The 23310-nt window shown below is 42.5% G+C and overlaps 1 protein-coding gene across 2 annotated transcripts in view; it reads right to left on the minus strand.

Annotated features, from left to right (window-relative positions):
• Nucleotides 1–1884: 1884 nt before the first annotated feature.
• Nucleotides 1885–23310, minus strand: part of TOMM70 (translocase of outer mitochondrial membrane 70) — a 56473-nt gene continuing 35047 nt past the window's right edge. For both annotated transcript variants that reach the window (XM_068099924.2, XM_068099923.2), the window contains exons 7-12: nt 20875–21009; nt 20636–20743; nt 20060–20176; nt 17008–17105; nt 6381–6503; nt 1885–2693 (exon numbers count right to left, since the gene is read on the minus strand). In XM_068099924.2, coding sequence (XP_067956025.1) covers nt 2543–2693; nt 6381–6503; nt 17008–17105; nt 20060–20176; nt 20636–20743; nt 20875–21009 — 732 coding nt within the window. In that variant the 3' untranslated portion in view covers nt 1885–2542. The remainder of the gene's footprint in view (nt 2694–6380; nt 6504–17007; nt 17106–20059; nt 20177–20635; nt 20744–20874; nt 21010–23310) is intronic.

Here is a 23310-nt window from a genome sequence, read left to right on the forward strand (position 1 = left end):
GGAGAGGTCACTCGTGTTGTGTTCTGCTTGGAGAGATTCCCCTTTTAGAAGGATGTCGGCGAATGCAGCTCAAAGAGACAGTCGGTGAAAGCGAATGCGCTTTGATGGATCACATCGCATTCCACTGGGAAAGATCCTCTCTTTGATACGAGGAAGTTATGCGGGCTTTGGAATCGCAGTATCTTCAAATCTTCAGCATCAGTGCAGGCCAATTCATTTATCGGCATGTCCTTGGTTTGGTCGTGCTGTTCCTGCAAAAGCTCATCCTTTGCATGATTCATCGCACTGGTCACTCACCAGTGAGGTGCCTCCATACTAAAATAGTTGTGGTGGTCTGCACTGCTCACTGCATCATCAAGTTAGCTCTTACACGAGCCTCGATCTTGTATACAAAAATAAAATAAAAGTCTACCATCAAATGCTTTGCATTATGAAAGAGCTACAACTACTGTGTCTACTGCTCACTCCTGCATCCAATTGATCATCACATGTTTGATATGCCTCAGCATGCTCACCTGCAGAGCCTGCTGCTTTGGCTTCAGAATTTGGAGATTGTGCTGACATTTTGGCAAATAGTTGTTTCTATGAATTTGCTTAGTAGAGGATACAGTGCATTCAGAAAGTATTCAGACCCCTTCACTTTTTTCACATTTTGTTGTGTTGCAGCCTTTTGCTGAAATCGTTTAAATTCATTTTTTCCCTCATCAATCTACACTCAATACCCCATAATGACAAAGAGAAAACAGGATTATACCTCTATATAAGGTCTCACAGCTGACAATGCAAATCGCAGCAAAAACCGAGCCATAAGGTCGAAAAAACTGCCCACAGAGCTCAGACAGGATTGTTTCATCAGACCACAGAATCTTGTTTCTCACAGTCTGAGGGTCCTTTAGGTGCTTTTTTGCAAACTCCAAGCGGGCTTTCATGTGTATTTCACTGAGGAGAGGCTTCCGTCTGGCCACTCTACCATAAAGCCCAGATCGGTGGAGTGTTGCAGTGATGGTTGTCCTTCTGGAAGTTTCTCCCATCTGCACACAGGATCTCTGGAGCTCAGCCAGAGTGACCATCGAGTTCTTTGTCACCTCTCTTACCAAGGCCCATCTCCCCCGATTGCTCAGTTTGGCCGGGCGGCCAGCTCTAGGAAGAGTCCTGGTTGTTCCAAACTTCTTCCATTTAAGAATTATGGAGGCCACTGTGCTCTTGGGAACCTTCAATGCAGCAGAATATTTTCTGTAGGCTTCCCCAGATCTGTGCCGCGATACAATCCTGTCTCTGAGCTCTGCGGGCAGTTCCTTCGACCTCATGGCTTGGTTTTTGTTGCGATATGCATTGTCAGCTGTGAGACCTTATATAGACAGGTGTGCGCCTTTCCAAATCATGTCCAATCAATTGAATTTACCTCAGGTGGACTCCAATCAAGGTGCAGAAACATCTCAAAGATGATCAAGAGATATGGGAGGCGCCTGAGCTAAATTTCAAGTGTCATAGCAAAGGGTATGAATACTTACGTCAATGTGATATTTCAGTTTTTTCTTTTTAATAAATTTGCAAGACTTTATAAAATCCTGTTTTCTCTTTGTCATTATGGAGTATTGAGTGTAGATTGATGAGGGAAAAAATGCATTTAAACGATTTCAGCATAAGGCTGCAACATAACAAAATGTGAAAAAAGTGAAGGGGTCTGAATACTTTCTGAATGCACTGTAGGTTTCAGCTAATCTGGATAACATGCCTGCAAAACACAAATTCAAAAAGTTCATTGGAGGGTCGGGAATCAAACCCAGGCAAAACAGATCAGAGGCAAGTACTACCAATTTGATGCCTTTGTCTGATGGAACTTCAGAATCCAATACTTCAGAATAAAATGAGAAATTCAGAAAGAAAAGTTATTGACATTATTATTATCATTAAACATGCACAAGATACAGACTCCCTCCCCAACAATCACAGTGCAATTTATTTGAACAATTTTTGAAAATAATTGAGCATCAAGCAAAACATTCACAGTGTTTGCTGATGAGCGTAAAGGTATCCAGCAATGCACAAGGGAATCTTGACGACAAACCAGAAATGAAAGCATGCTCCGAAATAGCGAGGGAGGTTAGCTCCTCGTCAGAATGTCAGTGTTTCGACTCGAACGTGGACGATGCATAAGGAAATGTAATTAGTGATCACATGGCAGGATCATTAGGAATCGTTGCGTTACATGTGCGCAACTGCGGCAATGTTAAATGCCACATTTGTGCTGTCGTGCTGGTACAAGCAGTCTGGTCATTATGGGATCAAATATATTCCCATTAGTTTTACAACAACCGGTTCAACATTTCAGAGACCAGAGGATTTTTTTTTGGTTTTAATCACAGTGGTACTCTTAGCACCTTTAAATAATGAGCGGTCCAAATACGGATGTTCCATCGTCACATTGAGGAATGGTACACGGGACATCGATAGGAAGATTTGGAACTGTGGTCAAACAATCCATGTTGCATTGAACAGCAGTAACGGTATACAAATAGCATGGAGTGTCATGGTGTTGACCTCAAAAGGGTGGGCGTAGACCATACTTCGCCATAACGGCACTTTGGGCATGCGCTGCGTCACACAGCGACAGCAAATGTGCGATCTCCATCTCAGAGCGCGCCAACTCAATCGCGTGATGGAAAAGTGAAATTGCACGCTCCAAGTTTCCCCTGGGAATGGAGAACATGAGATATCAATGAAAAGATTACTTCGACATTTCACTTTGTGACATCTAACAACGAGGTGGTATGTGCATTACAACCTCTCAACGAGGAGACATTAAAACAACAACAATGTAATTTGTAACACTTCTCAAGAACTGCTTGTGATGCTTGTACGTGCTCACAATTTAATCAGATGTACAAAATACCAGCACCATGTAATCAAGTAAGCCTGGTGTTCGCTTAACGGTTAAGGTGGCTGGCTTGTGATCTTAGGGTCCTGAGTTTGAGCCCCTGTCGTGCCGATGAAATAACACCAGGTGGGTTGACTCAACCTGTCATCCTTCCGAGGTCGGCAAATCGAGTACCAGCTGACTGGTAATGGGAGGCATTGCATCAGTGGCACAACCGGGCGGCGGGCCCCCAGAAAAATGAGGCAGCCAAGTAGTCCCATGCTGCATAAGAACCCACCAGGATGTGATCAAATCCCCAAACAAATCTTCAATTGTGCAACCCTCCCACCCAGTCGCATCCAACTGCTCCTGGACCCTGTCTTTTGCACCTGAGAAGGTGAAGACATTTCTTCTAGCAACCCTTGACTCTGATTCTGCAAATGGACTGGACGGAATTAGCGCATATGTTCCAAAAACCCACTCTTATACATCCTCTTTCTCCTCTGGTAACCCTATCATTTGCCCCAAGTCATAATCCATCTGCTTGGAGGTCAGCAAACATCACTACATTACATAAACAAGGTGAAAAACCAATCCCCTTAGTTACAGAACTGTCAGCTTACTTCCAATCATAATGGAATCCATCATCACTGATCATCAATTTGGCCATCACATCACTGATCATCAATTTGGATTCAGACCTGGTCACTCTACTCTAGAAATGCTGCTTCTGCTGTCTCAACAATGGATGGAGGTCCTCAATGCCAAATAGGAAATTAGAGCTGCCTCCCTTGACATATAATGTGTCTTCGATATGGTCTGGCACCCCGCTCTGCTCACCAAACTCTCCTCCTATGGTATCCATGGAAATCTCCACGCATGGCTTGCGGACTTCCACTCTGGCAGTAGTCAACGTGTGGCCCTGAATGGGGTTCTCTCATCTCCCCTTCCTGTTCTGGCTGGAGTTCCCCAAGGCATTGTTCTGGGCCCTGTGCTATTTCTGGTCTTCATCAATGATCTCTCTGACTGCATGTTAAAATGCATGTTGTTGTTGTTGTTTTATCAATGATCTCTCTGACTCTTTTGAAAATCCTCTCTATCTCTTTGCTGATGACTCCACTCTCTGCCGCTCCATTTCTCTTCCCTCAGATCGGCAGTCTGCAGCCTCCTCACTCTCTGCAGACCTGGACAAAATCACAGACTGGTCAAACAAGTGGAACATGTCTTTCAATCCTGACAAATCTCACACTCTTACTATGTCTCTGCGAAAACACCGACTGGACAACCCTCCCATCTACTTTCTCAACAATCCTCTCCAAGAAGTTCTGTCACTCAAGATTTTGGGTCTCACTTTCTGCCATGATCTTTCCCGGGAAAATCACATTTCCAAGCTGGCCTGCAAAGCGAGTCGCCGACTGGGCATTCTCCGTCGTGCAAAGTCCTTCCTTGGCACACCTGAGCTCCTCACACATACAAGGCTTTCATCTGTAGCTCAATGGAATACTGTTCTCCCCTCTGGGCTGGTGCTCCTGCCTCACGCCTAGCTCGTCTTCACGCTGTTGAAACCAAAGCTTTCAGAATCATTGGAATCTCCCACGATGAAGCTAACTCCGAGGGCCTTTCACTCACTCACCGCAGGCAGGTAGGTGGTCTTTCTGTCTTCTACCGACTCCTCTCCGGCCTTGCTCCCCCAACTCTGTCTGTGCTCTGTCCCTCAAATATTCCTACAGGTCGCACAAGATCTGCCAGCAACCCTCTTATGGTGAAATTGCCAAAATCAAGACTTTGTTTACCTTTACTCCTTCATTCCTCTTTACTCCCGCCTCTGGAACAAACTCCCTCATTCTCTTCAATCCCACTCCTCCCTCCAGGTCTTTAAAACAGCTGTTCACCACCACCTATTATCTTCCCCCATCCAAAACCTTGATCTCTTCTACCCCTGTTAATTCACCCCAGATACACTTTCTTGAAATACCAACTTCTTTCTTTCCTGGAAGTTCTAGCAGTGTCCATGTGTTTTATACCTCTCCCACCCCCACCTTCCCATGCTTCCTCCGCCCAAGCCCTCTCCCTCCCACAGATCTTCCGTTGTCCCTGTTCTCTGCTGTTGTACTTGTGCGCTTCCCCCTCTCTCCCCATCTTGTCTCCCGCTCCTTTTATTGTATATTTTGTGTGTCCGTTTGTTTTTTTTGTGATTGATGTTAGCTCTTACACGAGCCTCGATCTTGTATACAAAAAAATAAAATAAAATCGCAGTTGACATCAAATCCTTCCTTTTTCCCAACGATCTCATCTCAGATCATCAATTCGGATTCATACCAGATCACTCCACCTTGGACATGCTGATTCTACTGTCCCAACAATGGACTGAGGCCTTTAATGTCAACCATGAGATCAGGGAGTCACTAGACATATTTCGAGGTCATCTGCATCCTGCCTTGCGTGCCAAACGCTTTGTCTGTGGCGTCCAAGACTACCTCCAAACAAAACATATTGACTTCCTCTTCTGTCGTAGCCAACCCATGGCTCAAAGAGATCCTCTCATCTCCTTTCCTGTCATGACTGGGGTGCCCCAAGGCAGTATCTTGGGCCCAATCTTGTTCATAATCTTCATCAATGATATTTCTGATTCTCTAGAAAATCCTGCCTTTCACTTTGTTTAGGACTTCACCCTCCACTGAAACGTTCCTCAACCACACTTTGAGGTTGGCTTGGCTGGTCACAAACCGGGCATCTTCCGTCATGCAAAGTCCTACCTTGGCACACCTGAACTGTCATCTACTAAGAAGGCCTTCATCTGCAGCCTGATTGAGTATTGCTTTCCCTTTGGGCTAGCACCCCTGCCTCACACTTTGCTCAGCTTTAACAAGGCCTTCGAGATTATTAGAATCTTCGATGAAGGTGATCATGGACCTATCACTTTCACACCACAGACAGGTCCATGATGTCCGTCTTCTCCCGACACCTTTCTGGTCTTGCACTCTCCTCTTTCCATGCTCTGTCCTCCCTGTTCCCGCCCACTCCCAGTTTTCTGCAGGGCAAACAGGTTCTTCCAGCAACACCCTTCTGGTGACGCTCCCCAAATCCACAATCACTGCTCACTTCCACTCATTTTTTCCTCTTTTTCCCCACCTGTGGAACCAATCAATCTTATTATTTCCTCCAGGTATTCCTGTTCACCATCATCTCAAATCATCCCCCATTCAAAAGCATGATATTTTCTGCCACCCTTCTGGTGAAGCTCCCCCCAAAGTTTCCAGTTTTTCCTTCCTGAGAGTTTGCGGCTGTATCCATCTTGTCTGCCCCATGCGTCCTCCCCTAGCCCTCATTCGTCCTCACATCCATTATTTGTCCAAGTCTCCCTCTATTTTGTCCCTCATCCCTCAGTGACCAACATAAGACTTTCGCATGGAAATGACGAGAAAGTAAACAAATGAGGGAGAAGTGGGGAGGAGTGGGAATAAAGTGCTAATCAAGCATTTAATTTAATGAGATGCAAGAACACTGCCCCTCATCTGCTCACCGTTGGACTTCGATCGTGGCCAGCGTCTCATAAGCAAAGTCACACTTGCTGTCGACTTTTAGCGCATGGGAAATGAGCTCCACGCCCCCTTCAAGGTCCTGCTTCCACTGCAGCTGCAGTAGTCTGGTGAACCGCATAGTTGGTCATTGGGGGGAGGGAGAGGAGAGTGGTGGACAACATCAAGGGTGAGACTAGGAAAAGACAGTTCGTTTTGTGGGGAAGTACACAAGCCCAATTTGTGGAGATAATAATTTGAAGATTTTTAGCAAAGTAAGAAAACATTTTCAAACCTCGGTCCTTGACATATTGTCAATTTGTTTCTCAGTACCCAATGACACATCTTCGTTGGCACACGCGAAAAATTACCAACAAAATTTAGGATTATCCCAAAAGGTATAGATGGAAAAAAAAGATAGAAAATAGCATTCATTAATTTTACCACAACGCCACAAGTTTCAATTCACAATTATCTGGTTTCATCTTATATACGGCAGGCCAACCCCAGGAAATATGATTAAAAAAACTTTTGATGGCATTTTTTGTTCAAAGCTGACAACCGGGCTAGAAAGTATCAGTATGGTCCAGGCTTTCAGAAACACCCGGTTGCCAAAATGAGATTTGACCTTGAAGGTCAAATTTGGGGGGTCAAAGGTCAAAAGAGGTCAAATTTTCAAAAAAAATTATTTTGTCTTGTCCTTTCATATTACATCGAGTTTGGTATGAAGACATCTTCGAAAATAAATGCCAAATTCTCAATAATGTGTTGCTTTTTGTGTTATTATATAACACTCGCATAACCATTCTTTAATGATGCTTCTCCTTTTATTTTTCAGGTTCCAAAAATGGATGGTGATGGACTCCCTCCACTTGCCACACTGAAACGGAAGCGAGATACCAGTGCAACTGTTGATTATTCCAGTTGTATTATCTGCCAAGAAGGGGTAAGGCGCAACGAAAAGCTAAGTCTGGCTTCTGCTGACGGGAAAACAAAGATCCAGCAAGCTGCTGCTGAAAGGAGACGTCTTAAGGATCGGGCATCCTTGGCTATTTTGAACAGACTGATGAGTATAACAGATGAGGACTGGGCTGATGAAGTAATGAAGTGGCACAAGACGTGCTACATAAATTTCGCATCGGAGAATCGCTTGTCTCGACTACGAGATCGAAGGAGCAAGGAACAGGCAGCTGATGAATCTACTACCACTACAGCAAGGATGGATGAACAAACTGCAAGTTCGTCGTATGAATCTCGTAAGCATGGGCATGCCTCAGTTGAATGGGAACACTGTATATTCTGCCAACGATCAGGAAAGGCTCAGCTCCACAGTGTAATGACAATGCAAGTTTCGCAACAGATCATCGACTTGTCAAAAGAGGACGTTGTCATGTCAGTTAGGATGGCCAATGTTGTAGACTTAATTGCTGCAGAGGGGAAGTACCACAAGCAATGCTTTGTTGAATTTGAGCGGAGGGTGAAAAAGACAAAAGGCCGTCATTCTCTGTGTTCAGATCCAGCCCTGAATGCCCTGGGGGACATGTTACTGGAGGGTCTGTCCGTTGGTAATGTGTACGATATGGGAACTGCTTGGGAGAGATATGTAGAACTATGCAATGCCAAGAACCAAGATATCCCTGATAGCTTCTTGTCCAGAAGACAGACCTTCTATACTGCATTACAGAATGTTATTGGTGACGAAGGTTCATTCATAAGACCACGTAATCGAAAAGCACAACTTCTTCTTTATCCCAGTGACAAATCTCAGTATGTCATTGCCTGTGCCCTGTCGGATATCTCTGACCGAAAGGATGACTGTGATGAAGATGACGCACCCACGATACAGCTGCCACCAGTCAATGAACTGCAGGAAATTGTTCACTCTGCCCTTCAACTTCGAGCAGACTTGGAACGGATGCCTGGTCACGATAAAGTGTGGAGGGGTCTAACAACAGACGCAGTGGAAGCCATTATTCCAGATAGCTTATATCTGTTTCTCTCTGTACTGTTTGGTGGGACTGATGTGTTGGATACTGATGATCACGGAGAGATAGAAAGTTCTGCAAGTTCAACGAAGCAAAGAATACTAAATATCGCTCAGGACATTGTATTTGCGCTTTCAAAGGGGAAAAAGTTGACTCCAAAGCATGTCGGCCTGGGGATGACCTTACACCAAGCCACAAGATCAGAGAAACTGGTGGATCTCTTTCATGCTGCTGGTGGTACAATAGGTGTCGACACAGTAAGACGCATGGACACAAGTATCGCGAGTGACATTCTTTGGAAATTTGAGGAAAATAACAACACGTACATCCCGGATGGCTTGGTACCCTATGAACCTGGTAGGCTAATCTTAGGATCAGCTGACAACATAGATGTCAACGAGTCGACAATAAGTGGTCAAGGTTCATACCATTGCACACAGTGGAATGCTTGGCAACGCGGACCACCTCCTCCAAGAACTCCTGTTAAGCGTGTGCACGGACGAGAGAAGGCTCTGAGAAAGGAGACTGTCGATAAGTTGCATGATGTCGATCCCCCCAAACTACCTATTGGCACAAGAGTTGAACCCAGGATTCCGAATGCTTCTAGCATTGAACCGAATGACTGGTTCAAAAGTAGTCCATGTAGGAAGGCAGCAACACGAATGACTCACGTCTGGGTAATCTCCAGGATGGACACAGGTAATGGCTGTGCTGTTCCTCCATGGGCAGCATTCAACGAGTGTGTGAGTACCGTAGATCCACCAGTGACGACGGTGGGAATGGCACCGATCCTCAATGCTACTGCGGATGAATATGGGACCATCACCACGATCATAAACCGATTTGTCCAGCTCAGCAGATACCTTGGACAGCGCCATACCATCGTTTTCTTCGATCAGCCTCTCTATGCCAAAGCAAAGGAGATTGTGTGGGCTTCTGAAGAGTACAGCGAAGTAGTTGTCCTGCTTGGTGGTCTCCATATCTCCTTCAACTTCCTTCGGGCCATTGGTCAGCAAATGGAAAGTGCAGGCCTAGATGATGTGTGGGTGGAGTCTGAAATCTTTGGACCAAATGCTGCCAAGTCAATGATGGATGGGAAACACTATTACAGGGCTATTCAGGGACATATCTGGGCCTATGAAGCCCTTAGTCGGATCAAGTTTGAAGCTTTCTTGGATTGGCTACAGCGGCAAAATCCTGAACTCCATCAGGAACTGGTTGTGCTTCGATCAGCAGTATCAGCATTGTTCAAGAAATATGGTACGAGAACCCGAGATGAATGTCTGTTGAATGCTGTGACTGAATGCAACGAGCTCCTCGACCGTACAGAATATGTAGAGAAAGCTGACGAATTCCACGCCATGCTGAAGCAGAATCCCAACAATGCCTTCTGGTTGCAGTACCTTGAGATGGTGGAAATTTTATTATCATTCGTCCGCGCTAATCGAGATGGGGATTGGTTGCTCCATCTTGATTCATTTGCCGAAATGCTACCATGGCTGACCATATATGACCATGTCAACTATGCCCGGTGGGGTCCTGTTTACCTCACTGACATGAGAGGACTCGCACAGACCGCACCAGAAGTCCACGAAGAATTCCTGGCAGGGAATTTTGTAGTGAAACGACACGCAGGCAGATTTAACCAAGTTCCAGTTGATCAAGCCACTGAATGGATTAACAAGGTATGCAAGCTCTCAAATGGTATAATTGGTATCACACGGAATGACACGGCAAGAGACAGGTTCTGCACAACTTGGTCTGAAAGGTCGCAGATATCAGAGGACACCATGCGTCTATTCGGTCTTCGCAACGACGAATCGGACGAAGATTTCTCAACTCGTAAAGATGGTCTTCCATCCAAAATGACACGGGATTTGGATGCGGTGTCCAAGCTTGAGGCTCAGTTCCGACGATTCAAGGCGTTCACAATATCCGATCAAGACGACGCAACTCCCACTATTACACAGCTGAAATCACTGACTACCAACGACATTGCAACCGAAGAGATAGCTGCAGACCTCCTCACTGCCGACGAAAGGGGGAAAGATCTCGTGTTGAAGAATGTGAAGGAGAGATTAGTGGAGAAGTCTGTACCTTTCTTCGATCGACAGAAACGCCAGAAATCGAAGACGTTCGCAACCCTCTACGAGACACCGGTGCAGGATGGGAAGCAGAAGGTCACCAAGACAATCAAAGCGGACAGGTTGGAGGTTGGCCCAACTGACGGACGATTAGAAGTGGTGTGGATGAGGACACCATCTGTTCCAAGTAGCTGTTTGGAACTAGTTACTTGTGGATGTAAAAGCAAGTGTCGCACACAAGCTTGCCGTTGCCACAAGATTGGACAACCATGCATGCCTGCATGTGGCTGTGATGCTGAAGGATGCATGAACACGACAGGAACTGATACTTAAGAGAAGTGATTTGGCGACACCTCAAATCGATGGAAGATGATGTCTTGTTTCTTCAAATGTAGTTGCCTAATGCATCATTTACATATTACCAACAGGAACAATTGATTCTTAAAGTAAAATTTGACTTTCGACTTTGAAATTTCACCTTTAAACTGAATGCATTTTATTATGCGTATTCAAAGAGTAAAAAGCATTTACATTCATGAATCTATTCACATTTAGCTATTGTTACAGAAGTTTAACCCCTTATAACTCATTAAATATTCAATGGTTCATACCAGACTCGATGTTGTATGAAAGGACAAGACAAAATAAATTTTTTTGAAAATTTGACCTCTTTTGACCTTTGACCCCCCAAATTTGACCTTCAAGGTCAAATCTCATTTTGGCAACCGGGTGTTTCTGAAAGCCTGGACCATACTGATACTTTCTAGCCCGGTTGTCAGCTTTGAACAAAAAATGCCATCAAAAGTTTTTTTAAGGGTCTTGGCCTGCCGACTATTACTATAATTCACCAAATGTCTGTCTGTCTGTCTGTCTGTCTGTTCCCAGGTATCGCAAAAACGGCTGAACCGATCATAACGATATTTTGGGTGGGTAATTCTGGGACCCCCTGGAGTAAAATAGGCTTTATTGTTTTTCCAATTTCAGCTTGGGTCTCCAGCATTTTCAGGTTTGGACTCCCGCATAACGTTGTTGTCCCGGGTACCGCAAAAACGGCTGCGCCAATCGCAACGATTTCCTGGAACCCCTGCAGTAAAATCCTACGATAATTCACCAAAAGAACATGACATGAAAATTAAAAACGGCTGAACAGTATTTCATGAACATTTCATTGCGGAATTGAGGAAAATCCTGATGCATTACGAACCTGCCGAATGTGGAAGTGGACAGATTACGGCAATGAGCTAGTTTGATAATATCCCAAGACAACCGTCATTTAAAACAGTATTTTATTAAAGTATCAATTGATGATTGGAATTGAGTGAATACAATTACGATTTTGAATTCGTAAATGTATTCACCCAACCGTAGGGAACTTCACATCAGGATTTAAATATTTATTTATGTCATGAATGTTGTTAAAAGTTTATTTTTTATATTAATGTTATTTAATTTGTGATTGGAGTTATGCTGTTTGGAATGAAAAAAGATATCGAGTTCAAGTGAATGACGAAATGCCATGACGGTTTCTACTTTCTAAACGTGAAATTTGCGGATCACCATATGCAGATTCGCCATTGACTGGATATGGAACAAACGTACCCGTTTGTTTGCGAACAGGTACGTTTTTCATGGAAGTCCTTCACGAACTTGCTGTCCATGTCTGACGTGCGACTGAAGGTGCTACAGGAATGTGGAATTTATTGGTTTCATGCTTTAGCATTCGCCGTTTCTGCATTGTCTGTTTGCTTCTGGCCTCCCACCCGTGCTTAGCACGGGTACCTCACTAGTTTACAATAATTTGAAGAGGAGATATGTGGATGATATTAATGTACTATACACAAAGAATTAAGTTAAGCACCCCCCCCCCCGTTTTTTTACAACCTCGCACATTACAAGTTTGTTGTCGTCAAAACAGTGTAATATACCCATGATATTGCTATATTTTCTGGAGAAGTGATATTATGGTCACATAAAAACATAACAATCATGCCGTTTTCAATATTTTATTCTGAATAATTTAAGGTGAAATTTTTTGGGAATTTTAGGCATATTTTCACCTCAATTTAAGTATGGAGCTATAGGTCCATCACGGACAGTGTGGATGACGTTTATGTTTTCTAACGTACAGTCATTGTTCTGAGAAGACCTCTAGCGATCTTTGCGTCAATAACGTGTGTAGGACCCACGTGATCGGATCACTGACTCAACCCTACGTCTCATAGACCCTGTAAGCCGTCGTATGCGTTGCTGTGGCAGGTTGTTCCATTCCCGATGTAATGCACGTTCCAATTCATTCAGATTGGCTATTGGAGGGACCATCTTCGCAATTTGTCGTCCCAACATGTCCCAAACGTGCTCGAGGGGGTTCAACCTGCCACAGCAACGCATACGACGGCTTACAGGGTCTATGAGACGTAGGGTTGAGTCAGTGATCCGATCACGTGGGTCCTACACACGTTATTGACGCAAAGATCGCTAGAGGTCTTCTCAGAACAATGACTGTACGTTAGAAAACATAAACGTCATCCACACTGTCCGTGATGGACCTATAGCTCCATACTTAAATTGAGGTGAAAATATGCCTAAAATTCCCAAAAAATTTCACCTTAAATTATTCAGAATAAAATATTGAAAACGGCATGATTGTTATGTTTTTATGTGACCATAATATCACTTCTCCAGAAAATATAGCAATATCATGGGTATATTACACTGTTTTGACGACAACAAACTTGTAATGTGCGAGGTTGTAAAAAAACGGGGGGGGTGCTTAACTTAATTCTTTGTGTATATATATGGATACAGGCAGCGTTATTTTGAAAATCAATACAGAGGATATTGATACATTTGATACAAGCAATTATAAATTAGATAATAAACTATTCTCTAAAAAGAATAAAAAGGTTATTGGAAAGTCTAAAGACGAATTGGGTGGAATGATTTATGAGTGAATTTGTGGGATTGAGAGTTGAGAGATTTGAGAGTCTTATGCTTATAAATATAATGATAATAATATTGAAAAGAGTGATAAAAAGTTAAAGGGTGAAGAAAAATGTAATCAAAGAAACAATCAACTTTGAACATTACTACAACTGTTTAACCTTTAAGAAAGAAGAGTATAGAAAAATGATTACAATAAAAAGTTATAAACATCAATTATATACAAAAGAGGTAAATAAGAAGGCATTGGGGGCTTTTGATGATAAGAGGTTTATTTTAGACAATGGAATTGATAGTATATATATATAAAAATAACCACCTTTAGAGGCCATTTTTCCCCGCAAGGCGGAATTGATAGTATGCTTTATGGATATAAGTATTAAGATCAGTGATAAGATAATATACAGTCACGTGAAAAAGTAAGTACACCCCATGTAAAGGTTTGACTTTTTCAACATATTTCAACATACAGCTATTTGATCTTCATTTCAACAATATTGACAGATAAAGGTGATATAATATAACAAATATCATGAAACATTTACATTTTGTAGTCCATTGTATAATTTAAATAAACATAAATGCAAATTTCACATGTGGAAAAAGTAAGTACACCCTTGGCTCTAATAGGTGGTATTGCCCCCTTTGGCAGAAACAATCTCAAGTAGGCGTTTCTTGTAACTGTCTACCAGTCTCTGACATCGACTGGGAGAAATTTTTGCCCACTCCTCCATGCAGAATTCTTTCAGCTGTGCGATGTTTGAGGGGTTTCTTGCATGCACAGCTCGTTTCAAATCCCCCCACAACATCTCGATGGGATTTAGATCCGGGCTTTGACTTGGCCATTCCAGAACCCTCCATTTCTTTCTTTTCAGCCATTCCTTGGTGGATTTACTGGTATGTTTAGGGTCATTGTCATGTTGCAAGGTCCACCTTCGGTTGAGCTTCAACTTTCCGACAGATGGCCTCACATTATCCTCAAGCACCCTCTGGTACAATGAAGAATTCATAGTGGATTCTATGATGGTGAGCTGCCCAGGCCCTGATGCAGCAAAGCTGCCCCAAACCATAATATTTCCACCACCATGCTTTACAGTTGGTATCAGGTTCTTGTGGTCAAATGCTGTCTTTGGTTTTCGCCAAACATGTCTTCTGGTACTGTGGCCAAATAGCTCTACCTTTGACTCATCTGTCCAGAGCACATTGTTCCAGAAGTGCTGGTCTTTGCCTAGGTGTTCATTGGCAAACTATAGTCTTGCCCTGATGTTCTTTCTGGGCAGCAAAGGTTTCCTCCTGGCACACCTCCCATGTAGATCAAATTTGTGCAGCCTCTTTCTAATGGTAGACCCGTGCACTTTGACATCAACAGCGGCAAGAGCTACCTGAAGGTCCCGTGATGACATTCTGGGGTTCTTAGAGACTTCTTTCAGCGTCTTGCGGTCTGCTCTCGGGCTGAACTTGCTGGGGCGGCCTGGCCTGAACAAGTTGGCAGTTGTTTGGAATCTTCTCCACTTGTAGATGATCTTCTGGACAGTCGAATGATTGATTTCAAATTGTTTGGAGATCTTTTTAAATCCCTTCCCAGACTCGTAGGCATATATAACCTTCTTTCTGAAGGCCTAAGAGAGCTCTTTTGATCTAGGCATGGTGATGCCGCACCCTTCAACAACAAAGAGCAAACCAAACTAAATGTCTGAGGTTTAAATAAGACAGGTTCCTCCAAGATCCTCTCTAACAATTTGTAATCATTTGCACCTGAGCTGGTGCACCTGATTCTAATTTTAGGTATTTGAAGTAGTGATAAATGTAGGAGTGTACTTACTTTTTCCACATGCGAAATTTGCATTTATGTTTATTTAAATTATACAATGAACTCCAAAATGTAAATGTTTCATGATATTTGTTATATTATATCACCTTTATCTATCAATATTGTTGAAATGAAGATCAAATAGCTGTATGTTGAAATATGTTGAAAAAGTCAAAACTTTACATGGGGTGTACTTACTTTTTTGCGTGACTGTATGTATATATATATATATATATATATATATATATATATATATGTATGTATATATATATATATATATATATATATATATATATATATATATATATATATATATATATATATATATATATATATATATATATATATATACATATATGTGACGGTAAGTGTAAAGATAAACATTAGAGTTAAGATATGCATAAGTGTTGAGATATTTAAAAGATAAGTATAAGTGTTAAGATATACATAAGAATTAATAAAAGAAGGGATGGGGGGGAGGGGTTAACGGGCTACCACCACATTTTTTACTGGTATATAAATGATAGAACCAAGCAATAACCAAATCAAAGAGTGGAGAAAATCACAGCCTTGGAATAAAAATGGAAAACATCACAAATGTGAGAAATATCAAATAAGTGTTATTGAAGAAATAACTAAAACAAAAGTAGACAAAACAAATAAGCGGATAAATTTAAATACAGTACAAATAAGTTAGAGGATGTAAAGAAAATAAACATCCTTGAATGGACAGAAAACTTTGATGGTTATCAAAAGTTCAATAGAAAAATAATTTACTACAATCTCAAAATGATATGTGGCTCAGGAGGTGCTCAAAGAAAATATGGATGTTTTAGAATCAACAAAGGGTTTGGGGGTCGATTGAGGATTTTACCTTTGTTCATGGCTTAGTTGGTCAAATAGTTTTTCAATTAGAAATTCAGATAAAGGAAAAAATAGAACTTAGGTGTAAGGGGTCTATTGAGGATTTAACCTTTGTTAATGACCTAGATGGGGAGGGAGAAATTTCCGGATGTTTTGGGGTTTTTGGGTGGGTGGTCCATACGTTCCAACACACTTTCCCCATTCACGTACATGTAAAATTAGGTGCGTCTTCGAACCAACATTTTCCAACTACTGGTTGCCATCACGCCTGTCATGCAAGGTTCATGAACAACACGAGCATGGATCGTGCTTGGAAATGCAAAGCAAAAGTTTAAAAGGCCCTTTACATGTCCTTTTTCTCAAGACTGTGCGGTGTAAGGTGTTCCATGAACTCTCCAGTGGTTCATGTTTGTCGTTTCTTTTCATTGTTGTCTTAACTTTAATTTTCACCGAAATAACAAACAACACCACAATACTTCATTCTGAGCTGAGATGTATAAAGAAATGGATTTAAATAGATTGCCGAACACGCGTGCGGACGGACACACACACACACACACACACACACACACACACACACACACACACACACACACACACACACACACACACACACACACACACACACACACACACACACACACACACACACACACACACACACACACACACCTTTATGAGCATCGACTGTATGCCTAATAGTCTGAATCGGAACATCATAATTAGCTATTTACATAATACATACATACACTGTTGAAACTCCCCATATAATACCTCTCTCCTCCCACGTGTATTGCCCCTCTCCCTCCCCTCCCACACAATGCTCTATCCCTCCTACCCCCTTCCCATTTTGGATTTTTCTTTCAATGTGTAACATTTGTTTGATCCCCAAGGAGACAACGCACTTGTACATGGATATAAAGACAATTAAAAACATTTGAACATTTACCCTTTGTGCACGTATGGCGTCGCATTATCCGGTTCCAAGGAAATGCAGTTATCGTACATCTTTTCTGCCTTCGCAAACTCTTGCTGATCTGTCAGAGCCTGGAGTACACACAACACGTTCACACGTTAATAACGCGTAAAAGAGAACAGATATTTCCTTAATTAGCATTTTAGAATAAGCATGATATAATGACATTTGTATAGTTCGAAATGTCAAACCTGCCCCATTGTGTGTATCTAAAAATCCTCATTCCTGCGAGCCTGTGTTTAATGTCTTTATGCGACGTTTTCTGTCTTAAATGTGTCTTTTTACCGTCTTCTAAGCCACAATGCGCTATCGTGGTGGGAAAGTGTCATCCTTGTCACACTCGTCGGCCAAAGTGCCATCCTACATCAGGTCCGGCGGGGTGAAGGAGGGGGGCAGAGGAAAAGTCTGCCCCGCCTGCCGACTAGTTCAAGAACTGATGGTGAATGAGAGGTGAGGGGCGTAAATCACAAATTACATAGATTAACGACCTTACAAAAGGTGAGGGAGGGGGGGAGCGAGGGGGGGGGCGGGAAGGAAGATAATATAACTATATAGGATGATATTTCAAAACCATTTATGGACGGATTATGACGAAACTTGGTGAATGATCTGGTTAGGTGACAAGAACAAACCGATTAGATTTTGGTTCAAGTCCAGATGCAGATCCGGCCTATCAGTGAGATACAAAACATAAAATGTTCAGCCTGGCCGAGGTATGTGCTCTACCGAGTGCAATTCTAGTTTCCCCCATTTCTCTCCATCCTGTCGTACGAGTGAAAGCTTTAAAAGTTGTAAGGTTCTGGTTCATTTATTGACTCGAGGGCACATATGTATGGTAAGGGAAAGGGGATTGTTTATTTAAAACATACGCATTTATTATTGTTACTGGCGTGACTCGGAGCACTCCTCACCACACGTCATTTCAGAGGGATAGGCATCTTTGACCATTTCGATGTCTTTTGGGTCTTCAGGGTCTTCATGGTGTTTTTGGTCTTCAGGGCCATTTGGGTCTTCAGGGTGTTTTGGATCCTCTGGGCCTTTAAGGGTATTTTGGGTCTGCAGGGTGATTTGGGTCTTCGGGGTATTTTGGGTCTTTGGGTCTTCGGGGTGTTTGGGTCTTTGGGGTCTTCACGGTGTTTTGGGTCTTCAGGGTCTTTGGGGTCCTTTGGGCAATTTGGGTCTTCAGGGCCTTTAAGGGTATTTTGGGTCTTTAAGGGTATTTTGGGGGACTTAAAGTGTCGTCAAAGGTCTGAGGGGTCTCAGCAGTCTAAACGTAATTAAGAGTTCGCGGACTGTGTTTTGCGTGTTAATTTTATTTGAAGAAGAAGAAGACGTTTTGGTCGTATATAAACAAACATAACCATATACGTTTGCTCTAATACAATAAGATTGCTTCATTTTGTATTCCTGCCCCCCCCCCCCCCCCATGCGTTTTTATCAATACACAAATATAAACCTGATTTGGTCTCCTGAGTGAATTCTGTTCGTCGTGGTGGCATCGTCTGGTGGTTTGATTAAATCCCGTTAAGGTTAATTGGTTGCAGTCATCACCATTAGATACGCTCGCATCACGTGATTTTGGTTGCTCAGCCGAAGATGAATATCTGTCACGTGACCATCTATCGGTGTAGACCGTAGAGCTCGGGTGATTTGGCGGTTTCAGTGGGTACGGCAGCGGAGATGAAATAGTCAGGTTCACTATGTTTTTTTGTTCAAAATCATGGTAGATTAGCAAACCTATACATTTTTGGAAACGTTATTACATGGAAAATCTGAAAATCAATGTTTACATTTGCCAATTCCGACCAATTCGATTCGACCATTCGACCAATTCGATCGATTCGATCCATCGAATTCGATTCGATCGACCATTCGACCAATTCGATTTGCCAATCAATTTGACCGACCTTTGCTTGTGTGGAACGGACTGTGAAAACGATGCGGACTATATTGTCGGATACGACACACAGGACAGTGATGACGAACTCTAAATGGCATATTCTGTAATCGTGTATGTTTGATGCCATTGACTGCCTGTGTATATTTTGTCATTGACTGCCTGTGTAGATGTGAAGTTATACTGACTGCATGTGTATATATGATTTTGCTAACTGCCTGTGTATGTTTGGTGATATGAATTATTGTGACACATTTTGATGTTATTAACTGCCTGTACAAAATGATAACATGTATTTGATTATGCAACCTATCGCGAATATAAAGACAGTATTTTGCAATTCAAAACCTTTGATTCGTGTCTTACCATTCCCCATAGCACTAATTTGGTACTTTCATTGGATTCCTTGTCCCTGAAAATATAGGTTTAGTATATTTTAAAAAGTTTTTAGGGTCATTAGAGGCAGAAATAGAACAAAATATGTATTTTACAGTGGCCATTTTGAAAATCCAAAATGGCTGCCATACAGGTATCTCTCCAAATGTAAACATTGATTTTTAGTTTCCTTACGCTATAACCTTTCCAAAAATGTATAGGTTTGCTAATCTACCATGATTTTGAACGAAATATAATTTATTGACATAGTGAACCTGACTAAAAAGGCCGCAATCTGACCCGGAATCGTTGACTCATCTGACCTCTGCAGTCGTTATGACACGAGTCACTGGATTCAAACTGGGCAACCGGTACGGTCTGGTGGCTGTAACCATATCAAAAACAGACCGGTCGGTCCAGTCTCCAACATCGGTGATGCCCTGTAGTTTTATGCAAAGGAGACATTCTACGGTATTGTTTATTTATTACGTACACATTTATTTATTACGTACACATTTATTTATAACGTACACATTTATTTATTACGTACACATTTATTTATTACGTACACATTTATTTATTACATACACATTTATTTATTACGTACACATTTATTTATTACGACGTACATACCCATAAGCTTAAATGCAGAGTTACATGCAAATGAGAAAGAGAGAGAGAGAGAGAGAGATAGATCACGACTACTGTTAATATAATTACTTCGACTAATGTATAGCGAGGGGTGCTACTCACCTGTGCATAAAGCGCGCAAGCCTCTGTGGATTTGGGAAATTTATTTACAACAGATTCCAGCTCGTTGAGACACGACTTGACCGCAGGTTCGTTCTCATTGACCATTGCGTGGCGGTACTGGACGGACACACGCACACACAATGCAACACAACTACTGGAATGCAAATGCAAATCTTTCCCAGCACATTCTCCATTTATAAGCAGAGAACCGACATTATGGAAATGTTCGGGTTGTCAAGTTCAAAATGCGGAATTCATACACTCTGGTGAGGTTTAACCTTCCCGTTATTAATGCAGAAATAGAACCTGTGAGAAATACAGTACACGAGTAATTGAGAAGGTTCACTTGAGAATTTACAAAGAAGTGTAAATTACAGAAAGTGTTTGTTTTTTTCCCATTTCCTCCCAAAATTTATTAAATTATAATGCAATTTTCTCAACTGACAGGATATTCAAACACGACGACCGGCCATATGCAAAAGAGATCTTCCTGCCAATTTCATAAAATGCAAAATATCACCAACTATTTCAGCGTGCGTTAAGAACTGAATGAGCTGCTGAAAAAAATAGTCCTACCTTTGAAAAGGCAAGCTGGGCATGTACAAGAGCAAAGTCAGGCTGTAACTTTATACACTTCTCAAAATCTGCAATGGCATCATCTATCCGCTCCAACAGCATGAAGAGCTGGGCAGAGGAACCAGATTGTGAGGAAGGGGGCCGGGGGAAGAGAGGGGCAATGATTTTGTAAGATGATTTTACATTTGCCTCAAACATTATCTTCTTTAAAATTATTATCCCTTGGAAGCTATCTCTACCTGTCCGCGGTGATGGAATACGTCTGCATTGTTGGGAGCCAGCTTCGCGGCACGCTCGAAGTCTGCGATGGACCCTGTGGGGGATTGCATCTGCATGTGCAGAGAGCCACGCTTTATCAGCGCGTTAACAATCACCTGCAGAAACATGGCAACAGGTAGGTTTATGGCTGAGAGGACGATGAGGAAGGGATATTCCAGTGGAAAAATAGTAATTTACACAAAACAAAGTTTACAAAGTAAGTATAAGATAAGAACAGGTCATGTGGTCCTTCCTGTTCAGTTGATTCTGCACTTTCCAAGATGGCCGAGCAGATACTCGATTAAAAACTCTGCTGTCAAAAACTGAGCTTTCTTCTTTTTCGGCGGAGCTCCAACTGCATGTGAACCGGCCTGGCTTTGTGGTAGAGCCTTCTATGGTCCATGGCGCAATGTCCTTTTTCTCTTTGAAGACTAGGGTTGAGAGGCTTCTTCGATCTTCGTCTTTCCTTGCATTGCTGGAAATATTTCTCCACTCCACACCGATTCTTCTCCATTAAAAAGCTTGTCTATGTAGAATGCGATCTGATGAGGTTTCTCCTCATTCTGTTTCCACTTTCAACTCGCTTTTCTCAATTCCTTTTGCCGTGAAATCATATTTTATCGTGGACACACGGCCTCATAATTCTAGACTGAGGCCTACCCATTCTTTTTGAATCATATTGTCCATGATGATGAAGGTTCCCTAATCAGAGGGCTCACTGAAAACACGGGACGGGGGCTTTTGATGCTTTTGATGGGGAAAAAATATCGGGACGACGAGACCAAAAACTCTAACCCACCAGTTGAGTCAATCCTTCTTGCAGAAAAGTCTCCACTCAAACCCTCAAGCCCCGTGGTGGACACAGTATCTGCTCTCCATGCGAAACTGTCCAGTATACTCAGGTGGAACGGTGTTTGGCAATGGAATCAGCCAGTCACCGTTGACTGTGTGCACAAAAGTTCAAGGTCTAATGTGCAGGGTTAAGAGGACATATCGTATCCCCAGGGTTAAGAGGACAAATGGCCAAAACGAGCTTTACTCCAAGGCGTATACCCAACTTGGCGGTTTTTATCTTTTCATGCGCTCAGGAAGGTTCGAAGCCTTATCTGATCGGAACAAACACAGGGGTTAATCCGAACCCACAAACACAAAGACGGGAAAGCAAAATCCACAATACAAGGAAAGTAAAATTCGACAAATAATGATTTAATGAAAATAAATACAAATAACAATGAAAGGTGAGGCAAAAACTAAAATTCCTAATTGAGAAGTCTCCACTCAGACTCGTATACAAACATGGGGAAAACTAAAGTTAAAAAAAAAAAAAGATGCTGTGGTAATCGCCTGGCACTCAGCTTTGCGTCCCCAAATGCCTGGTAAGGCTTGCCGGTCGCTCGTCGCCTCCAAACCACCGCGCGGGAAACGCACAAAATGGCGTGGAGCATGCTCTTCGACGTCCAGAGGAAACACGACGCGGACCCAGTCCACCGCCGACGTCGACCCTGTGCCTTGCAGTTTCGACTATTCCGAACCACTGTTTCTCACCAGCCCTTTCTCAAGAGCGCACTTGAACCAAAGACCACACGCCTGCGACCAAGCCGGAACAAAAAGAGGAAATGCAACTACCTCCAACCAGCGCCAGGAAAGAGAGAGACACAATGGCGAGACCGCGTTCTTTTTGCCTTCAGCTCTCCTGAATGTTCCACGCTGACGTCACACTCTGTCCAATCACCGAGCTCTACTCAATCATGAAGGCCGGGACGTGGCCTCCCCATTACGAGTCGTCGGGGGCGGAGTCCAATCTCTGTTCAGGAATGTTCAGATGACGTCGTTCTGTTGCCGATCGGGAAATGTGCTGGGTGTTGACTAGCCAAGGCGTTGTGAGCGAATTAGTCCATTTACAGTGCGATCATTGTAGTTGAAATGGTGGCCCTTTTTAATGCAATAACAACTAAGGGAAAAATCACAGGGCAATTACACACTGGGGTTTATCCGTAAGCCCTACCTAATTATCATAGCTCCACCCCTCGTATGGAAGACATATATACGATCTTATTCTAAAGATTCCCTACTTAGTTACATCGAGGTGGGTTTCTTCTTCGTGTCACTCGGAGCATACTAAAACTTACACATTCCTAACTTTCCTATGAGATTAATCATCTACCCCCACACACGTAACACTACTTTCTTCCTGTCGCTTTGGTACTGACATCTCCTGCAATGTAACTAATAGTCGTGTTCAAAACAAAATATCTAATGACAAAAACAGTAAAAAATAAGTAAATATCGGATCGATATATAAATGCGTGTTCAGATAACTTGGTAATAGAAAAATACACCAATGGTGATCAATAAAAAATACACCAATAAAATATAAATTTGTGATATCTTGTGCAGTTTTAGAGATACAATGGAAT

The sequence above is a fragment of the Myxine glutinosa genome, chromosome 13 (assembly GCF_964187855.1).
Source record: "Myxine glutinosa chromosome 13, kmMyxGlut1.1, whole genome shotgun sequence".
NCBI classification, from domain to species: Eukaryota; Metazoa; Chordata; class Myxini; order Myxiniformes; family Myxinidae; genus Myxine; species Myxine glutinosa.